The sequence below is a fragment of the Sturnira hondurensis genome, unplaced genomic scaffold (assembly GCF_014824575.4).
Source record: "Sturnira hondurensis isolate 20B ecotype Veracruz unplaced genomic scaffold, ASM1482457v3 Scaffold0004386, whole genome shotgun sequence".
Classification (NCBI taxonomy): domain Eukaryota; kingdom Metazoa; phylum Chordata; class Mammalia; order Chiroptera; family Phyllostomidae; genus Sturnira; species Sturnira hondurensis.
In genome coordinates, this window is record NW_028077017.1 from 435,145 (window position 1) to 454,924 (window position 19,780).

A 19,780-nucleotide genomic window follows, 5' to 3' on the forward strand; every position below is an offset into this window, starting at 1 on the left:
AAAGAAAGGTGTAGGGAAGAGAAACTGCAAGGGTGGGGGAGGGTCTCGCCGGAAGAGGGGGAGGACTACCTTGAACAGAGGCACCCCATTTTGGGGTGAGGTATAGCCTCTTCTGATCGTTGCAGTGTCCACCCCAGAATTCTGACCAGCATCTATCCCTGCCTCCTCAAAGGATGTCTACTACCCCCCCTAGCTGAGGGTGTCTCTCCCCACCTCGCACCCCATGCTTGAACCCCTTCTGGGGGGCGCCAGAAAGGACCGCTCGAGCAGCCGGGGGGTGGAACGTAGGTGACGGGGAAAAACCACGGGAGCGCGGGGACCGAGCGCGGTGGGATTCCGAGGTCAGTGTCCAGGACCACTCCTGCCCCCATCTGCTCTGGGGCACGGCGGGGACGCCTGGAGGTGGCTGAAAGGCTAGAGAACCCTATGTTAGGGGTAGGTGAGGACTCTGATTCTCCCGCTTCTCCTATGACTTTGGAAAGGGGTCCCCCGACCCCCCAAAGTTCTAGACCAAGTGCGGAGGGAGTCCCGATCTCCAGGCGCTGCCGCATCGCCCCACTACGCCTTGCCTCGCGGAGCATGCCGGGGAAGGAAGTTCTCTGCCGCGTCGTGACCACAGGCGGTCCGCAGGCTTAAACTACACGCCCCAGGATGCATTGCGCTCCGCAGCCCTGGGCGGGCCGTGGTCGCCTGGGCAACAGCGGTGCTCGGAGCGAACCCCGGGAAGCGCTCGGGAGCTGGGGGAGGGACGGAGCACAACCAGAGAGGGACAGAGACACTAGTGGAGTGACGGAGCGGGGCGGGGAGAGCCTCTGAGGCTCCCCGTAGCCCTGGAGACCCCCAGGGCCGACGTTAGGAGAGACCCCCTCCCAACCCCGGAACAGATGCTGTTTTCAATGCTAGAACTCCAGAGCCGGAGAGGGACAAGGACTGAATCCCAGAATGGGGGTGGCTGGGGGGGAGACGCGCCCCTCCCCAAAAGACAAAGAGAGATTCATAGAAAAGTAGAGAGTGGGTGAGAAAAGCACAGAGATGGTGGTGTGTGTGTGTTGGGGGGGGAAATCAGGAGACGGAGAGACACCCCCCACCCCCAGGCACAGAGGGGAAGGATTGGGTCCAGAGAGGCTCAGGCAGAGAGAGATAAGAAGAGGCAAGCACGAGCAGAGAGACAGAAGAATTTCCCACGGAAATAGGAACACGGAGAGAGGGAAAGACGGCCAGGATTTAGAGAGAGACCGAGAGACAGAGAGAGAGAAAGAGGATTTAGGGAGAGACCCCCCCCCCAGAAAGAGGGAGGAGGGAACACACGACCTACAGAAGGGTAGTGAGACCAAGACCCAGACAGGGTCACAGGATGAGTGACAGACACAGATGGGGGGAAAAACACCCAACAACCAGAGAAACAGAAATCCTCAGAGACAAGAAGGAAAAAACGACCCACTCAGAGACTGCCCGGCATCCACGGAGAGCAGCAGCCATAGAGAGCGACGCCCCCAGCGGGACACTCAGACGTAGAGCTGCACGGAGGCCTCCGGAGGGGAGTCAGGACTCAGGTGGCGGCGGAGAGAGTGAGGCGCCAAGCCTCCCCGCTCGCCGGCGGATCCCAGAACCGCAGGAAAAGTTTCTGGGTGGAAGCAGAGCGGCGCCGTCAGAGACGCAGAGATCCGAGAGGGGTCGCAGTGGGCTACGGGGAGCCTCAGAGGCGCCCGAGTCCGGAAGGAAGGCGGGCCAGGCGACAGATTGGGGTGGGGGAGGGCACGGCTCCCAGGATGCCCCCCCCTTTCCGCCAGCCCCCGAGGCGGAGCGGGGGTGCGCACGTGTATATGTGTGTGTGTTGTGGGGGGGGCGCGTTAGGAAGAGGATATTTGGACATTTGTCCTGTGTTCAGGGAGGGGAACGCCTTTAAGCAGAAACCCCGCCCCTCGGTCGTCATGGCAACGCCTACCCCCACCCCGGGCTCCCACATTTCAGCAGGTGCCGGAGTCGGAGCTCCCACCACCGCCGCCCGTGCCTCCGGCTGCGCGCGCCCCTGCCCTAGGCTCTGCGCTCCGCTCGCCCGCTCCCTTTGGGCGCGCCCGAGGGCCGCGGCCGGTGCCGCACGCTCGCTCCTGGAGGTGCCTCACCCCTCTCCTCCCTTCCTCGGGATCTCCCCGTGGCTCCTCGGCTTTCCGGAGTCTCCGGCTCCTCGCCCTTCCACCTGTTCCCCCAGAAAGGCAGGATCCTGGTCCCTGCGACGTTCTTGGGGCCATGGCAGGCCTGGGCCCCGGCGGAGGCGATTCAGAGGGCGGGCCCCGGCCCCTCTTTTGCAGAAAGGGGGCTCTGAGGCAGAAGGTGGTCCACGAAGTCAAGAGCCACAAGTTCACCGCTCGCTTCTTCAAGCAGCCGACCTTCTGCAGCCACTGCACTGACTTCATCTGGTGAGGGAAGGGGGCTGGGGGCTTCAGGGACGAGGGGACCAGGGGTCGAGGCCCCCCTGTCACACCAGATTCCTGAGTGATGAGGAAAAAGGGGGCTCTGTGGTTCAGGCTTCTAGTCCCAGGGCAGGAGGGCTCTGGGAGTCAAGACTCCTGGCGCTGAGGGAGGAGGCGCTGAGGGTCCTGGGCTCCTGGGTCTGAGGGAGGAGGCGCTGGGCGCCGGAATTTCTGGGCTCTAGAAAGAGGAGGCAGCTATAGGGCTTAGACTCTTGGCTCCCGAGGGAGGAGGGTCAGAGGCCGCCTATAGGGCTGGTAGATGTGAGGGGATCCTGGTCGCCCTTTTCTCTACTGACCCCGGATCCTTGACTCTTGCAGGGGAATTGGAAAACAGGGTCTGCAATGTCAAGGTAAGAGCTGGCGACCTGGACTCCTGGGACCCTCAAGAGGGTGGATGCTGGGGCCCCACAGTTGAGGCTCCTTGACACACGTGTTCTCTGGTCCCCAGAGAAGCGCGGGGGAGCCCGGGGCGGGGGGTGTGGCAGAGACACAGCCTGTGGTGGGGAGGGATCTCTGGTGGAGGGGCCACCGCGGAGGTGGTGCTGGGGGCCCCTCCCTTGGCCAGCTCCAGGTGGGGACAGATATTTGGAGAATCTGTTGCCATGGGAACAGGGAGATTTGGAAAAGGGGAGCTGAAGGGGGGGCTGAAGATGCCAAGTCAGAGCCCCACCCCCAGGCTGCCGTCACCATGACAACATCAACCGTCCTAGGCAGGGGCAGGCCGGGTGGGGTCACCAATGAGCGGGTGGGGACCGGGTGGGGCCGGCAGTTCTGGGGGGCGGAAAGGGGGGGCGAGTCCTAAAGCACCAGCTGCCACTCTGAGAACAGAGTGAGTCAGGGAGCAGGGCGGCCGCAGAGGCGCCCCCAGAGGCGCCCCCAGACTCACTTCTGCCCAAGTTGCAGCTCCGTTCTGTCCGAGGACATCCCCCTGCGCTCTTTCTCTTTTCTCTACCTCCTTCTCTCCTCGCTCTTTCCTCTCTTTCTGTGGCCTGGGCTCGGGTCTGTCTGTGGGATCCTATTTGCTCTCTCTTTCCCTGTCTTTCTGTCTCTGTGTGTATGTTCTGGTCTCTCTGTGCTCTGTTTCTCTCTCTCTGATTCTCTGCATCTGTTTCTGTCTTTGCCTTGAATTTCCATCTCCTGGTCTCTGTGTCTCTCTTTCTCTGCTTGTGAAGCTTCCCCTTTGATTTACTCTCAGTTGAACTCTGTATGGGGTCTGTCTGTCTCTCTCTCTCTCTGGTTTTCTTTCTGTCAGGGTCTCTCTCTCTCTCTCTCTCTCTCTCTGATTTTCTGTCCCTTGGGGTCTCTCTGTCTCTGTGATTCTCACCTTCAGTCTGCAGCTTTGTGGTTCATCGGCGATGCCACGAATTTGTGACCTTCGAGTGTCCAGGCGCTGGGAAGGGCCCCCAGACGGACGTGAGTGCCCAAACACCTGGTTATTCTTCCTCAGGCCGCGCCCCCTCCCTCACCCCCTAGGCGTCCGTCCCAATTTCTCCTGCTATTTTTAAGGCTGGGAGGGGAGGGGGGCTGGAGAGATAGAGAGAGCTAGTCTGGCCCAGATTCTCTGCCCTTGGCCTGGAAAGGGGGAATCAGAGAAGACTGAGACAGGCTTGGGACACAGGTGGGGGACAGAGAGAGGCAGAGGTGAGGGAACCAAAGACTGGCACTGGAAGAGGTAGGTAGGCTGTGAGCCAGTGCTCAAGACATTTAAAACTAGAATGCTGAGGGACAGAGGGAGAGAAATATTGATGCAGGCACCGAGATCCTGAGATAAGAAGAGAGGGAATCTCAAAGATGCAGAAAAAGATAGAGACCCAGGGAGAGAGACAGTTAGAGAGAGAGAGAGTCAGAACAGAGGCAGCAAAACACAGGAAGCAGAAAAAGAGGACCTGAAGAAACTGCAAGAAGCAGAGACACACAGGAAGATAGAGGTACAGATACCTAGAGAGAGACCAGAATAGAAAATGGTGGGTATGGAAAACAGCTGAGGTTCTGAGAGGAGGTCCAGGGATCCAACAATACACATGCGCGCACACGCACATATGCAACTCCTCGTGTGCACACACGTGCACTTACAGATCCCCATGCTCCCATACAGGTGCATACACAGACCCCACGTGCACACACACACCTGCATATACAGATCTCCATGGGCGCACACACCTGCCCACATATACAGAGCTCCCATGCACACACACGTGCATATACAGACCCCCCTTGCACACACATATTGCATATGCAGATTCCCCTATGTGCTCACACCCCTGCATATACAGACCCCCGAGGCACACACAGACCTGCACGTGCAGATCCTCATGTACACACGCACACACCTGCACATGCAGAGCTCCATGTGCACACCCACCCACCTAAATATAAAGATCTCCATATGCGCAGACACCTGCATATACAAATGCCCTGTGTGCAAGTACATGTGCACATGCAGACCTGCATTTGCACACACACACACATACAAACTCCCCATGTGCACACATAACCACCTGCATGCCACACGCACACATCATGCGTATATAAATCCCCATGTGTCCACACATGTGCATACAGTTTTTTATCTGTACACACATCGATACCTACAATTTCTCTTTCCCTCCCCACCCCCACTTTAGGGCTCACGGAAACAGCCCCTCCCTGACCCCTCCTTCACTTCCTGTCTGGCTGTGGGCCTCTCTTCTCTGAGCCTCAGCCCCCTGCTCCCTCACCTCCCTTATAAAGTGGGGCTGACCGTCTTAGGGTCCACCGACAGAGCTTTCTGCAGGGATGGAAATGTCCCGTGTCTGTGTGTCCAATACTGAAGCCACTGCCGTACTTCCAGTGAGCACTGAAGAGGGACTATCGTCACCGAGGAAGAGAAATCTAAGTTCCATTTTGTTTGAATTGATTTAAACTTAAATAACCACGTATGGTTAGTGGCTACCACATGGGACAATGTAAATCTAGACATCCCAGTTTGGGCAGTTTAATGAAAGCAGATGGGTTAAGTGTCTAGCCCAGGGTTTGACACGGAGTTAGAGATGGCGTTATCATTAGTAGATAGAGAAAGAGGCAGAGAGAGAAAGAGGGAGAGCCACACACACAGAAGTCTATGAGTAATTTTGCCAGCTTGTCAGGTGGAGAAAATGGAAGTTTCCATGAAGGATGTGACTTCGTAGAACATAAATTGAGCATCACTGACTACCATCACCTATAGGTGCTATTGATCAGATGCCTCACCTGCCCCCCCTCTCCTCCCAACGCTACTTCTGATTTGCCCAGTGTTCGTTGCACACACTCATCAGGTGTTGTGCATACAGCATAGAATGGGATCTGCACAACAGCTTCTCAGCAGGGGCCCCTAAGCCAGAACACCTGGGCTTGAATCCCAGCTCCACCACGTGCTGGTTCTGTGACCTTCCGAAAGGTAGCTTGCCTGTCAGCGCCTCTTGAATTCCAGTTTGTCACATGGAAAATGAGGAGGATCGGCATGCCTACCTTGTAGGATTGTTTTGAGAACTAAGTGAGTCAAACACTTGGCAAGAGACAAACCATTATTGTCATTAAAACTATTATTGTTACTGATGATGAAACAGAGGTAAATAGTAAAGGAGGAGTCTTTCCTCTACATACCGGCTTTTTTTCCCTTCTTCTTCTGAATGCGTTTGATTTCATAAGTAACCTGGATCAAGGATGATGGCTTCATTTAGTCTTCACAAGACCCCTTGCAGGGAGGGTCCCCCCCTCCTCCCATTTTATACGACGGAAACTTGGATCTCTGGAAGGGATTGGAGGAGCCCACCCAGCTGGCTAGTGGGCGCAGTAAATATGTGGGCCCTGATCCATCTAATTGGAGCCCCGGCACTGTCACCCTTTGGATAAGTGACTTTCTTTTTTTTTTTTTTTTTAAATATTTTATTTATTTATCTTTAGAGGGGAAAGGAAGGAGAGAGGAAGGAAACATCAATGTATGGTTGCTTCTGGTGCATCCCCTGCAGGGAACTGACCCCTGCAGGAAACTGGCCTGCAACCCAAGCATGTGCCCTGACTGGGAATCGAACCGCGACCGTCTGGTTCGCAGGCCCGCGCTCAATCCACTGAGCTACACCAGCCAGGGCTTGGATAAGTGACTTTCACCTTGAGGATAATACCAGCTTCTCTCCATAGGGTGCTTGTGTGCCAGTCACCCTGCTGGAGGGCTTTCACGCACGCAGCATCTCAATTGGTCCAGCAGGAATCCTTTGATTCGGGATCCGCTGAGCATCTTTAGAAGCCCAGAGCACTGCAATAGATCATGGCAGCCACCAACACCTCCTGTCACGCCACCCAAGTATTATTCAAAATAGGGTCCCCGCTGAGTTGCCAAATAAAAAAAGTCCAGGAGTATCCTGAATTTCCACCTTTGGGTAACTTTTGCAGTGCATACTTCACCAAAGGCAAATATCAAATGCTTTAACACTCGGTTCTTGCTGGGGGTGGACGGAGCGTGCTTTTCTGGTGCCCTAAATTCTTGCTTAACTGGACTCTAGACAGTTAGCATTGCTTCAAGATGTAGCTCCTTTATTTCCACTCAGCAGAGAGGGATGCTAAGGCTTGAAAGTGGGCATGAACTTGTCCCAAATCACACAGCTGGGAACTGGCCTAGCTCTTATTGAAACCCAGGGCTATGCTATGAGGGGACTGCAATAAAGTCACTAATAATAACCCCAGCAGTAAGTACCAGTAGTGAGCACATTTAGCACCTTAGGCTCTGCTGTGTGGTTTACACGTAATCTTTCATGAAGGATGCCTGGGGCCCTGTACCAACAGGCCAGATCTCCATTCCACCAGGGGCTCCGAGAAGGCAGGTATCTGGGCGGACAGTGACAGAGGCTGACAGTGGTCTGTCACAGGTTCACAGTGGCCCTCAAGTTCTCAAAGACCAGCTTGTGTGAGGTGGAGGGGTGGGGGTAGGGATTATGAGACTTTGGAAGCCCCACCTCCTTTGGGTTTGTCCCAAATGCCACCTTGTTAGTGACGGCTACTGGTTGATCATTATTTCAAATTTCAACACCCCCCCCCGCCACACACACACACACACACAAACACACACACACACACACACGCGCGCCTGACAGTTCCTTACCTTTTCCATTTCTTTCCAGAGCACCTATTACCGTCCATCACAGAATATAATGTATTCATCACGTTTATTTTCTGTGTACCTCTGCTAGAAAGCAAACGCCATGTGGACGGGAGGTTTTGTTTGTTTTGTTCACGGCTGGGTCCCGAAACCCAGAAAGAACCGTGCCTGGCACACAGTAGGCGCTCCATAAATGCTGTAGTGTGAATGAGGGAGGCGGAGCACCAGCAAGACCGGGAGAGCCAGGCGGAAGGAGGAAGAATACAAAGGGCTACTCCCCTTGCGTTCCAGTCACCCTTGCCGCCCCCTCCGACTGACTCCTCTGTGCTCCTAGGACCCCCGGAACAAGCACAAGTTCCGTCTGCACAGCTACAGCAGCCCCACCTTCTGCGACCACTGCGGCTCCCTCCTGTATGGGCTGGTGCACCAGGGCATGAAATGCTCCTGTGAGTATTTCTGCTCCAGCCAGAACTTGGCTCTTCTGGGGCCCCTGCGAAAGCGCAGTGGGGATGGAGTCGGGGGTCCCAGCGGAGGCCTGAAGGGCTACCCCAGTTTTGTTCTTCCCCCACCCTCCACCCAGGCTGCGAGATGAATGTGCATCGGCGCTGTGTGCGCAGCGTGCCCTCTCTGTGCGGTGTGGACCACACCGAGCGCCGCGGGCGTCTGCAGCTGGAAATCCGGGCTCCGACTGCAGATGAGATCCACGTCACCGGTGAGGCCACGCCCCTTTGCCCCAGTCCGCGGTGCTGGCTCCCGGACTGGGAAGGCCACGCCCCTCTCGATGACCACGCCCACCTCTAGAAAGACCCCGCCCACTCCGGGTCCCCCCCCCAAGAGCAGCTAGCACCCCCCGGCCACGCCCCTTCTAGCTGGCATCCCAGTCTCCAGCCTGGCCTCTACCAACTTTTTAATGACTTTTTGAGGCATCATGGTCCTTGAGAGGGAGGGGTAAGAGAAGTCCTGCTGATAGGGTCAGGTCCTGACTCCTGGGTCCTAAGGGAGGAGACTCTGATTCCCGGGTCAAAGGTCTTTATGCCCGGTCTTCTGGTACGGGAGAAGTAAGAGATCAAAGGCATCTGGGGCCAGAGGAAGGCAGCTAAGAGCATGGAAATGTTGATGCTGACCGGGGGTGGGCCAGGGGCCCTCTGCCTGCATCTCTAACCCGATTTGCCCTCCTTCACCTCCCCGCCCAGTCGGCGAGGCCCGTAACCTCATCCCGATGGACCCCAATGGTCTGTCGGACCCCTACGTGAAACTGAAGCTCATCCCAGACCCTCGGAACTTGACGAAACAGAAGACCCGGACAGTGAAAGCCACGCTGAACCCTGTGTGGAACGAGACCTTTGTGTTGTGAGCCTCAGATACGGGGGAGGCCGTGATGGCTGACAGAGAGTGATCTGAGGGTCCAGGCAGCTCACAGGACACCCAGGGAGCAGCTGGTGGGAAGAGTTAGGACAGAGGAAAACACCCAAAAAAGAGCAGGAAAGGATGATGGGAGAAGGGAAGGGAGTGACTGGGAGAGAGGAATGAGATACAGAAGCTAAGAGACAGGCACCTGTGTATTTAATGTCCATGGAATTGTACCACGTGAAAGTGAGACAGAGACCAGGGAGAGAGGGACAAGAGGGAGGGGAGGAGAGAGACTCAGACAGAATGGAAGGGGTTGGGAGCAAAGAGGTGGTGGGTGGGTGGAAATGGAAGAAAGAGAGGCCAACTGAGAGAAAGACAGAGGACCTCGGAGTAGGACAGAGACCTGGAGACAGGGATGGGAAGGAGCCAAGAATGAGGGATGAGGGAACGCGCTCGGGGTCCAGTGGGGAGGGAGAGATGGAGAGAGAGCTACCCAGGTGTACTTAGGGTCCTGGTGTTGGGAGAGGGAACCCGTAGGTGAGGACCGCGGGTGGGAAGATGCCTCACAGAGCAGGAAACAGACCCGCTTGCCTGCCAGGTTGGCCTTTTCCTGCAGCAGCGAGGATGGGGAGCGAGGGAGCCCGCAGCTGGGCCCCTCACTTCGCCCCCTCCCCCCCCAGCAACCTGAAGCCTGGGGACGTGGAGCGCCGGCTCAGCGTGGAGGTGTGGGACTGGGACCGGACCTCCCGCAACGACTTCATGGGCGCCATGTCCTTCGGGGTGTCAGAGCTGCTCAAGGCGCCGGTGGACGGCTGGTGAGGGCCAGGATGGGGCGGGCACCAGCATCTAAACCTGCGTGTGTGTGTCGTCTTCCTCCTCCGGGCCAATGTCCTCCTCTCTCCCTGCGCCTCGCTCTCTCCTTATCTCACTCTTTCTCTCCATCCCTGTGTCTGTCTCTCTGTGTCTCATTCTCCCTTCGGATGTCTCTGCCTCTCCATGGTTCCCCCCTCCACACCTGGCCCAACCATCTCCCTGCTTCCTGCCTGGCTCCGGTCTCCGTCTGCATGTCAGGTACAAGTTGCTGAACCAGGAGGAGGGTGAATATTACAATGTGCCGGTGGCTGATGCTGACAACTGCAACCTCCTCCAGAAGTTTGAGGTACTGGGACCCTGGCTTCCCCATGGAAAGGCCTGCCCAACCCTCCTCAGTTCGGAGCTGGCCTTTCTCAAATGCTGCTGCTGGTTGCCCACTCCTGGGACTACAATTCCCAGAAGACCGTGGAGGCTCCTTTCCCTGCTTTTCTAGGGAATTCCTGCCTCAGGGCCTGATGGGAATTCAAGTTCCTATCCATCCCTGTGGCTTGGGAGCTTGGGGAGCCCGACCCCCTCCCTCCTCCAGGGCAGTTGCCTCCTTCTCTGTGGCTCTGACTCTGGCTTTCTTCCCACCCTTCCCCAGGCCTGTAACTACCCCCTGGAACTGTATGAGGTGAGTGGAGCTGAGGCCTGCAATGGAAACAGTTTCATTTTTGGGGTCTGTGTATCTCTCTCCCCTAATATCTATCTTCGTGTCCACACACATGCACTGAGCATATACTGGTGGCAAGGGTTATGCTTGCTGAGTAGTCTTAGGTGAATCTGACTCTCAGGCAACTTCCCCCGGTAGGGACACCACCACAGATATGATAACCCCAGGATGCTGTACTAAACCAGAGCCCAGGGCACTAAAGAAGTAAGAGGAGGCACTAATCCAGTCTAGGGGGGGAAGGTGGTCAGGGAGGACTTCCTGTAGGAGGTGCCACTGAAATCGATCCTCACGGTTTTCTTTATATTTATCACCGTGGCCTCTTTCTCATCCATTTATTTTCCCATTCACTAAACACCTCTTTCCGAAGGTGTAACATAAGCCAAGAGTATAATCAAGCCGTTGCCTGAGATCTCTTCTTTCAGTGTAAAAGAAAGTTACCAATAGAGAAATTGACCACCAGGAGAAATGTGGTTGATACGGAGAGCCTCAGGCTCTAGGGAGGCCCTGGAAGTCCCTGGCACTGCCTGGGAGAATCAATCAGAGAAGGCTTCCCAGGGGCCTGAGTCCTGGAGGACGTGCGGGATTCCCCAGGCAAAGAAGAGAGGCAGCAGATTACCAGGCCAGACAAAGGCAGGCTTTCTCCCTCATGTATTCGTCCATAAAACATTTTGTTGATCTCCTCTGTGGGTAAGGCATGGCCCAGGTCCCTGGGGACAGAGCCACAGACGAGAGAGAAAAAAAAGTTCCCGCCCCCATGAGGCTTAACACTGAGAAAGATATTAAACAAAATACAGTAAATGATAATATGTCAGAAAGCAGTGAGTGATGTGCAGAAAACCAGACATGGAAGAGGGTAGGGAGTGCCCCTGGAGACGTTTTTGCGATTTTAACTGCAGTAAGCCAAGAAGGGTTCACTGAGAAAGCACCACGTGGCAAAGAGGTATGGGAGGTGAGAGAGAAAGACAGAGAAAGCGCCATGTGGAGATTGGAGAAGAGACTTCCAGGCAGCAGGAACAGCACGTGCAAAGGCCCTGAGGTGGGGGCAGGCCTGCAGTGTCTACTTCACAGCAAGGAAGACAGGCTGGGTGGGGGTGGGGTGCAGGAGATGAGGAAGTCCGAGAGGGAAAGTCCGGGGTGTGGGCCCCTTGTGACTCATTGGGGAGATTTTGGCTTTTAAACCTAGTGAGGGCCTCAGACGAGGCCTCAGTTGGTTTCGATTTGAACGAGATGACTGCCTCTGTGCAGAGGTCAGACGGTGGGAGGCAAAGGTGGGAGGAGGGAGAAGGCTGCGTGTTGTGACCACACAGCTGGGAGCAGCTGGCCCAGGGCACAGCGGTGGAAGGGATGCTCGGATTCTGGGTCTGGTCTGAAGGTTGAGAGATACATGTTGCATTCAGCACTGGTCTCCAGAGATGGTCATCCATTCAACACCCTGTTGCTGAGACCTCCTGTGTTGCAAGCCACGTGCTGGGTGATGGCGGAGAGACAGAAAGCAGGGAGATACAGTCTGGCTTTAATAGATTTTGCTTTCTGGCTTTGCTTCTTATCCTCTGTGTGACCTGGAGCGAGTTACTTAACATCTCTCTGCCAGTTTCCTTTTCTTTAAAATGGGGGTGGAGTGGGGTGATAACAGGGTTTACCAGAGGATTAATGCCATATAATAAGTTCTCTAAGGGTTAGTTAAACAATAAATAAACCCTCTGGCTCTGGAAAGTCATAGAAAGGTCTTAGGTCAAGGAAACAACTTTTATTTTCTCTCCATCTCTCCCCATCCTTTTCATTCATGCAGTCTCTCTTAGGGGCAATCCCCCCCCCCCCCCCGCTTAAACCAGTCAGGGCTCTGACTACCTCTGGGTCTCTCCCCTTTCTCACAGAGGGTGCGGATGGGTCCTTCTTCCTCTCCCATCCCCTCCCCCTCCCCTAGTCCCACCGACCCCAAGCGCTGTTTCTTCGGGGCAAGCCCTGGACGTCTGCACATCTCTGACTTCAGCTTCCTCATGGTTCTAGGAAAAGGCAGTTTTGGAAAGGTCGGATTCCTGGGGCTCTGGGGGAAGGGGAGAATATGTGGAGGGCGGTCACATTTCTGGTCCTTAGAGAGGAATAGGAGGGGAGGGGCACTTGGCTAACTGAGCCCGCAAAGAGGGTTGGATGGGGCCTCTGGGATCCCTGGAGAGGAGAGACATAAACAGGTGGATTGCTTTCCCCGAGGGGGTGGTTGGCAAAGTCAGAGCACCAGATAGATCCCTTGTGAGGGAGAGGAAGGTCCTGAGATTTTGTTTCTCTGTGTCCCCGAAAGGGACAGGAATGCAGGGGCCTGCATCCCCTGGGGTTCCCAAGACAGACTGAGCTTTTTGTGCGTCTGTGCCCAGGTGATGCTGGCTGAGCGCCGGGGCTCCGATGAGCTCTATGCCATCAAGATCCTGAAGAAAGACGTGATCGTCCAGGACGACGATGTGGACTGCACCCTGGTGGAGAAACGGGTGCTGGCTCTGGGGGGCCGAGGCCCAGGAGGCCGGCCCCACTTCCTCACCCAGCTCCACTCCACCTTCCAGACCCCGGTAAGGACAGAGCGGGTGGAGGCTGGCTCTAGAGGCCTGCCTCATCCCTGCCGAGATGGATCAGGCGCTTGCTCCAGGATTCTGAGCTATGGCAAGAGACCAAAGAGCTTTCACCGACTCGGAACAGGCTTGGCCAGATGGATGGGGTCCTGAGTGGGTGTGGCCGGGCAGATGGTTCCTGTGTTTAAGCCCCAGCCAGCTTGGTCTTGAGCGTTGAGTGGGTGTTTCTGAGTAAAGGATTGTTGAGTAAAGGAATGCGTGGAGGAGAATGTGTTCTGAGTGGGTGTGCCCAGAATAGGGCTCCGAGTGACGAGGTTGTCACTCTTGGATTCTGAGGGAAGGAGGTTTTCTCAGGATGTGGGATGGGACAAGGGGTTTGAACCATCAGGGGTTTGAGAGGGTGTGAAGCTACTTCCAAGAACTCTGAATGGGTGCACCCAGCCTCCTGAGTTTTGAATTATTAGCATCATCAGTAGTAGGTGAGGCCTGGACAACAGGTGGCCAGAACTGCATATGGGTGTGAGTGGGTATAAAAGAGGTTTCGGATCCCAGGGATTTCCAGCGGAGGGTGGACTTCAAGCTTCAGTTCTGAGAGGAGGGACCAGAACAGCTGTCAGAGTAACAAGGGATGGGGCACGTGGAGATTCTGAGATTGCCTTGTTAGATCTTCGGGCCCCCCCCCAGTGGGCGCGGCCAGTTGCTCTGGGTTTTTGATTGGGTGGGCCCCAGCCATTCACGGTTGTCTCCAACAAGTAGGAATTGACCGTTACTTAAGTGCTGCGTGCACAGGCTGACAAGCACCCCCCGATGGGCGTGTCCTCGCCTCTAAACCCCGCCCACTCCCCCCAGGATCGTCTGTATTTTGTGATGGAGTATGTCACCGGGGGCGACTTGATGTACCACATTCAGCAGTTGGGCAAGTTTAAGGAGCCCCATGCAGCGTAAGTCTCGGCCAAGGTGAGGGTGGAGGAAAGCTGGAAGGGGGTTGGATCCAGCCATTGACCTCTGTCTCTCCACCTCCTTCTCTAGGTTCTACGCAGCGGAAATTGCCATCGGCCTCTTCTTCCTTCACAATCAGGGTATCATCTACAGGTGAGCAGTCCCATGCCCTTCCATGGAGGGGATCAGGCCCCTAGCGGGGAAGGGGTTTGAACTTACGGATCTAGCCCACTGAACTCTCTGCATTCCTACTGGACCCGCCCCAAACCACTAGGGACCTGAAACTGGACAACGTGATGCTGGATGCGGAAGGACACATCAAAATCACCGACTTCGGCATGTGTAAGGAGAACATCTTCCCTGGGACCACGACTCGCACCTTCTGCGGGACCCCAGACTACATAGCCCCAGAGGTAACCCCAGCTCTGCTGCCCTGGGCGCTTGCTCTCCAAGGCTGCTGAGTGGGTGTGGCTGGTTGTCTAGTATTCATAATGCGGGGGACCTGACCCTGGGGTCTTTCCATGAGTGGGGGGGGGGCGTTCTAATGGAGAGCGGCGGCAGAGAGGTCTGTGCGCTGAGCATTCGAAGTGGGTGGAGCTGGGTCTTTAAGTAGGCGAAGTGGGCGGGACCTGTGGGTGAACCTTCTAGAAGAGTGAGACCAGCCCCTAGGAATTCCGAGAGAACAGGGCCTGTTACTGGACTACTCTGAGGAGGTGGAGACGATTTCCAGTTAGTCTGAGTGGGTGGGGCCCATCCCCCCAGAACACCAAGCCCGTGTCTTCCGAATGTTTCCAGGGGGCAGAGCGTGCCCGGGCTTTGTAAAGGGGTGGGGCTAAAGATCTGACTGCACCTATAGATAGTGTTGGAGGAGGAGGTGCTGTTGGTGGCGGCCATTCATGACCTTCCCAGGTGAGTCCATGCTAGCGCCCACGTGACCAAGGTCAGTGGTTTCAAAACCTGGCTGGTCACAGAGTCACCTGGGGAGGCTTTGAAACACACACACACACCTGTTCCTGCCTCTGACTCTGGCCTGTTGAGGCTGGGATTCTTCGGGGCTGGAAACATCTATTTTTATTTAAACAGCCCCCTGGGTGAATCTGAAATGCATCCAGATTTAAGAATCTCTGGTCTCTGAAATTCAGCCCTGTGCACCAGTACTGTAAGAAGAGGGTCCAGTTACCTAAATATTCTCGATGCGTGGGACTTGGCCCTTAGGTTGTCCTTTTATTTGGGACCAGAGGAATAGCCTAAGTAGGTAAAGTTTGTTCCGCAGATCTCCCAAAGAACAGAGCTCTGGCCACCGTATTCTCGGTGGGGAGAGTTTGTGCTGAATACTCTCAAAGCGGGTAGGGTGCCCAGGGGTTGAAGCCAGAAGAGCCCTATGCGTCTTAAAGCACAAAGCATGAATTCTTGCCTTCCGTTCTCCCTCCTCCCTCCCCTAAATAGATCATTGCCTACCAGCCCTATGGGAAGTCTGTCGACTGGTGGTCCTTTGGGGTTCTGCTGTATGAGATGTTGGCGGGACAGGTAAGGGAAGCTGGGGAGAAGCCGACCTGGCTAAAGGCAACACGAAGGGGCGCACCACCTGTTACCTGGTCTTTATCTCAGGAAAAACCTGGGAAGAAAGTTCTGTGTAGTCTAAGGACGTGCTTAGAGGCTGGGAAGGTCGAGCCAGTGAGCGCTGTCCGTGGTTCTGAAGCGTCGTCTTCCCACTGTGCTCTGGACCCCTTCGCAAAACAGTGGTTTCAGAGGCACGAAGGAGCCCTGGCTGGCGTGGCTCAGTGAATTGAGTGCCGGCCTCCAAACCCGATCAAATGCACAAAGTAAAAATAGGGTTACAAAAGAAACCAATCCTGTTACAATATATCACCAATACTTTAAACGTTTACTCTAACCAACTACATAAGTTTAATTGCAATGTATACAGTTACCTAAATGTTAAACATTGGGGTGTGGACATATATGTGGTGTCCTACTAGTAAACTAAATAGTAATACCTTGCTGGGATAGGAAGTAAATAGGAAGATACACCAGTGATCTTGAAGTGGAGATAACTGATATTTTGAGGTATCTGCAAGTCTAATGTGGATATATATATATATATACACACACACACACACACACATATACATATGTATAAGCATATATATATATATATGCTTTCTGTTGGTGATAAAGCCACAAGTATTGCTGTTATGGCTTGTTGCCTACATTCATAATTGAAGGGAATGCTAAATTCCAGCTAGGCATTAAAAAAAAAAGATGCACTTTCCCCACCCAAGTTCATGGGCACCTTCAATTGTTCAAACACCCTCTAGACCCCACATGAAGAATCCATGCCTGGACGTTGCCCTTCCTCACCCCAGAAACGTGGAGACCTGTCATCCAACCAGAATGCTTGTGTAGCTTTTCCTGCCTGTTTTCTCTGTCTTCTAGTTGAGTGACATATTGCCTCATTCACGCCCTGCTGATTTACATAACAGATAGAGAGAGAGAGCAGCAAAGAGGTGCTGAGAGCCCGACGCCTCAGACAGGAAATCAAAGCATCGGGGGTGGGGTGGGGGGGTGGGGGGTGGGATGAGGTGGGGAAAGATAAAGCTTTGGTGGGTAGCTCACATTTTTTCCTAGGAAGTGTGTGGGGGTCTTGTGTTTGTGATGGGGGATGAAGGTGTGGAAGGTGGGGAGAAGCAGTCCACCAAGCCTCGGACTTAGTAACCCCTCTATTTCTTAGCCCCCCTTTGATGGAGAAGATGAGGAGGAGCTGTTTCAGGCCATCATGGAACAAACGGTCACCTACCCTAAATCACTCTCCCGGGAAGCCGTGGCCATCTGCAAGGGGGTGAGAACCCTGACTCCTGGCTTGTCATCCAGGGCTTCCCACACAGTGTCTCCGTGCACATTAGAAAGTGACTCCCGCTGCTCAAGTCACTTGACATCCGTCTGCTGGACAAGTTCATGTCACAGCAATTTTGTTAGAATGACACTTTACTGCCCACTGCCACCTCCAGTTCAAGAGTGGCCTCTGTCTTATCCTCTTCTGCTGCCCCCACTCCCCAGCTCACTACAGGGAGGGCTGGACGCCAGGGCTTGCCTCTCCAGAACCAGGTGGGTCAGATGCACCACCTCCCTCCACCACGGGTCCTCCTGCGGGATCCTGGGCGAGTCCGTGAAACTCTGGGAGCCTCGGTTTCCTCTTCCGGGTTACAGAGTCAATGCAGGTGGAAGAGCATAGCCTGTAGCAGCTTTACCCCAGGGGTCGGCACACTTCTGCCCCTGGCTTCTCTCTCCATGCCTCTCTGACTGTCTCTCTCCGGTTTCTGTCTCACCCCTGTGCCTGTGTCTGCCTGTGACGGGGCTTTCTGTGTCTCTCCCTTTCCTGTGTCCTTTGGAACCTGTCTGCCTTCTTGCATCTCCGTTGCCTTCTTCCCCCGACTCATACGTATGCACACACACACACTGGCTCTCTGTCTTTGTCTGGATTTCTTTCCTCCAACTTTTCTGACCCTCCTCTCTCTGAGGGTCTGTCTCCCGGGTCTCTCTGTCCTCTGTTCTGTTGCCTTCATTGTGTATGTTCTCTGGGTCCCTACCCCCACTTTGGGCTCTTCTCTCTCTCAATCTCTTATTTCCCATTTTTGGGGGGTCTTCAATCTCTCTTCCTGTCCCCCCATGCCATCCCTCTCTCTGCTCACTCCTCCACTCTGGGATTCTTCCCTTGTCCTCTTCTTCCCTTTCTGGGTCTGTCTCCATCTTTCCCTGAGCCCCTGTCTTCATACCTGGTCTTTGTTCTTGTCTCTGGGGTTTGTCCCCTGGGTCCCCTTCCCCCTTTCTCTGGGTCTCCCACCTCTCTCCCTCTTTCCTTCTACTCCATCCATCCCCTTCCCTGATTCTTTCCCCGTCTCCTTCTTCTCTTTCTGGGTTTCTCTGGCCTTCACGCCCTGGTCTTTCCCTGGGTCTGTGGGCTTGGATCTCATCTACCCCATTCTCATTCCTTCTCTTTCTTCCCCTTTCTCTCTCCCCACCCTTCCTGTCCCCCCCCCCCCCGCTCTTCTGTCCCTGGACCTGTATGCTGGTTTCTCTCTGTTTCTGCGCCCTTGTCTCCCTCTCTCTCTTTCTTGTTCTCTGGGCTTTCCTGTCCGGGACTTGTCTGTCTGTCTCTCTGTGTTCCCCACAGTTCCTAACCAAGCACCCTGCCAAGCGCCTGGGTTCAGGGCCTGATGGGGAACCCACCATCCGCGCGCATGGCTTTTTCCGCTGGATCGACTGGGAACGGCTGGAGCGGCTGGAGATCCCACCTCCGTTCAGACCTCGCCCGGTAGGTCACCCACCAGAACAAAACCTTGTTCCCTGGGTATGGGGCACTCAGGAGCTCCAATACCCAAATGAGGAGGCGGAGCAGGGTTTTCCCTGGGGAGACCACTGAAGGGGGTGGGGGGGCACGTGGGGATGTGCAAGAATTTCGGAGGGGCCTGGAGATGTATTTGGGGGACAGAGACAGGTACCCAAGGAGCGACTAGGAAAATACCGTTTTCCTCCCGGTATTTTCCAGTGTGGCCGCAGCGGTGAGAACTTCGACAAGTTCTTCACGAGGGCGGCGCCCGCGCTGACCCCCCCAGACCGCCTAGTTCTGGCCAGCATCGACCAGGCCGATTTTCAAGGCTTCACCTACGTGAACCCGGATTTCGTGCACCCGGATGCTCGCAGCCCCATCAGCCCAGCGCCTGTGCCAGTCATGTAATCCCATCTGCCACCACTAGATGTCCCCACGGCTCCCTCCACCGCGCCAGCCTGGGCTGTACTTCACCATCTCCTTTTGACTTCTAGATCCTGCTCCCCAGCATTCTGGCCTCTGCCCCCTGGGGGCTAGGTGCCCTTTTCAAGCGTTCCTGGCATTCTCAACTCCATGCAGTTTCTAGAGCATCCCCGTGCTCTAGATTCGGCCGCGCTGAGCCCTAGTTTCTCACCCACCTCGGTATTCTGGATTCTGTTTCACCAGGTTCTAGAACCACCACGACCATCCCTACTCCATGGGGTTGTACACTCCATCTTGGTAGTTTCCTCCTCCCTCTCCTCCTCCCTCCTCTCCCTCTCCATCCACTTCCCCACCCCCTTTCCCCCCTTCTCGTTCTTCTTCCATTCTGGGAAACAGTCTCATGGGGTGGGCTGTTTCAGACTTGGGTTCCCAGACAAACCCCTACCTCCAAGGCCCTGCCCACCCCCACTTCGTTCTGGAGTAAGTGGGAGGCTGTGCCCCGATGCTCCAGTGCCCTCTGCCACACTCCGGGAATGCCTGGGGTGTGCGGAGGCTCCGTTCCCCGACTGTTCTCAACCAGCTTTCCTTCTAGACTCCCCCATCCTACACCCAGCCCAACCGCCTGCCGGGTGCATGGCTCCAGTTCTGCTCGGAACCCCGCCTCCACCCCGTGCCTGCCACTCTCCACTCTCGGGGACTCCCCGCCCCCAACTCCTCTTCTCTTTGCCTCTCCCATCCAGCCACAGCTGCTGGAGAATAAATTTGGGATGCTGACGCTGAGGTGTTTGGATGTTTTCTTCTAAGCTTGGAAAACGAAGGGTGTGCGGAGGTGGGACAAGGACTGCACATAGAAACAAACAGAGAGAGAGAGGATGGGAGGGGGACGGCAGAGAGAGAGAGAAAGTGCTGAGAGTCATCAAGGGACAGAAGATACCCACAGGATGAGAGCAAAAAACAGGGTCAGAGACAGACCCACAGAGAGGACCAAAGGGCACACGTGCCCAAGGAGGTGGAAATCCATTGAAAGCGTCATCAGGGAGAGACCCTGGGCCCAGAGACACAAGCAAGCACATACTC

At 55.3% G+C, this 19,780-nt stretch overlaps 1 protein-coding gene across 2 annotated transcripts; it reads left to right on the forward strand.

Moving 5' to 3' along the window:
* Positions 1-1,882: 1,882 nt before the first annotated feature.
* Positions 1,883-19,425, forward strand: PRKCG (protein kinase C gamma). Of its 2 annotated transcripts, XM_037045605.1 has the most exons (18): positions 2,022-2,417; positions 2,790-2,821; positions 3,802-3,884; positions 7,916-8,027; positions 8,162-8,293; positions 8,775-8,931; positions 9,612-9,746; positions 10,003-10,090; positions 10,388-10,417; positions 12,331-12,483; positions 12,826-13,014; positions 13,864-13,955; positions 14,044-14,106; positions 14,228-14,366; positions 15,400-15,480; positions 16,685-16,792; positions 18,125-18,265; positions 18,500-19,425. In XM_037045605.1, exons 1-18 carry the CDS (start codon positions 2,248-2,250, stop codon positions 18,686-18,688), a joined length of 2,094 nt encoding a protein of 697 aa, XP_036901500.1. In that variant the 5' UTR covers positions 2,022-2,247; the 3' UTR covers positions 18,689-19,425. The 2 variants fall into 2 exon arrangements, with proteins under 2 accessions (XP_036901498.1, XP_036901500.1); XM_037045603.1 differs by lacking the exon at positions 12,331-12,483 and having other exon boundaries at positions 1,883-2,417.
* Positions 19,426-19,780: the final 355 nt, after the last annotated feature.

Excerpts from the sequence above, each read along its gene's own strand:
- PRKCG (XM_037045605.1), top strand. The coding sequence starts at position 2,248 with ATGGCAGGCCTGGGCCCCGGCGGAGGCGATTCAGAGGGCGGGCCCCGG. Across the intron at positions 8,294-8,774 it reads AGATGAGATCCACGTCACCG|TCGGCGAGGCCCGTAACCTC; the intron begins GTGAGGCCACGC and ends CTCCCCGCCCAG. Across the intron at positions 14,367-15,399 it reads CAGACTACATAGCCCCAGAG|ATCATTGCCTACCAGCCCTA; the intron begins GTAACCCCAGCT and ends TCCCCTAAATAG.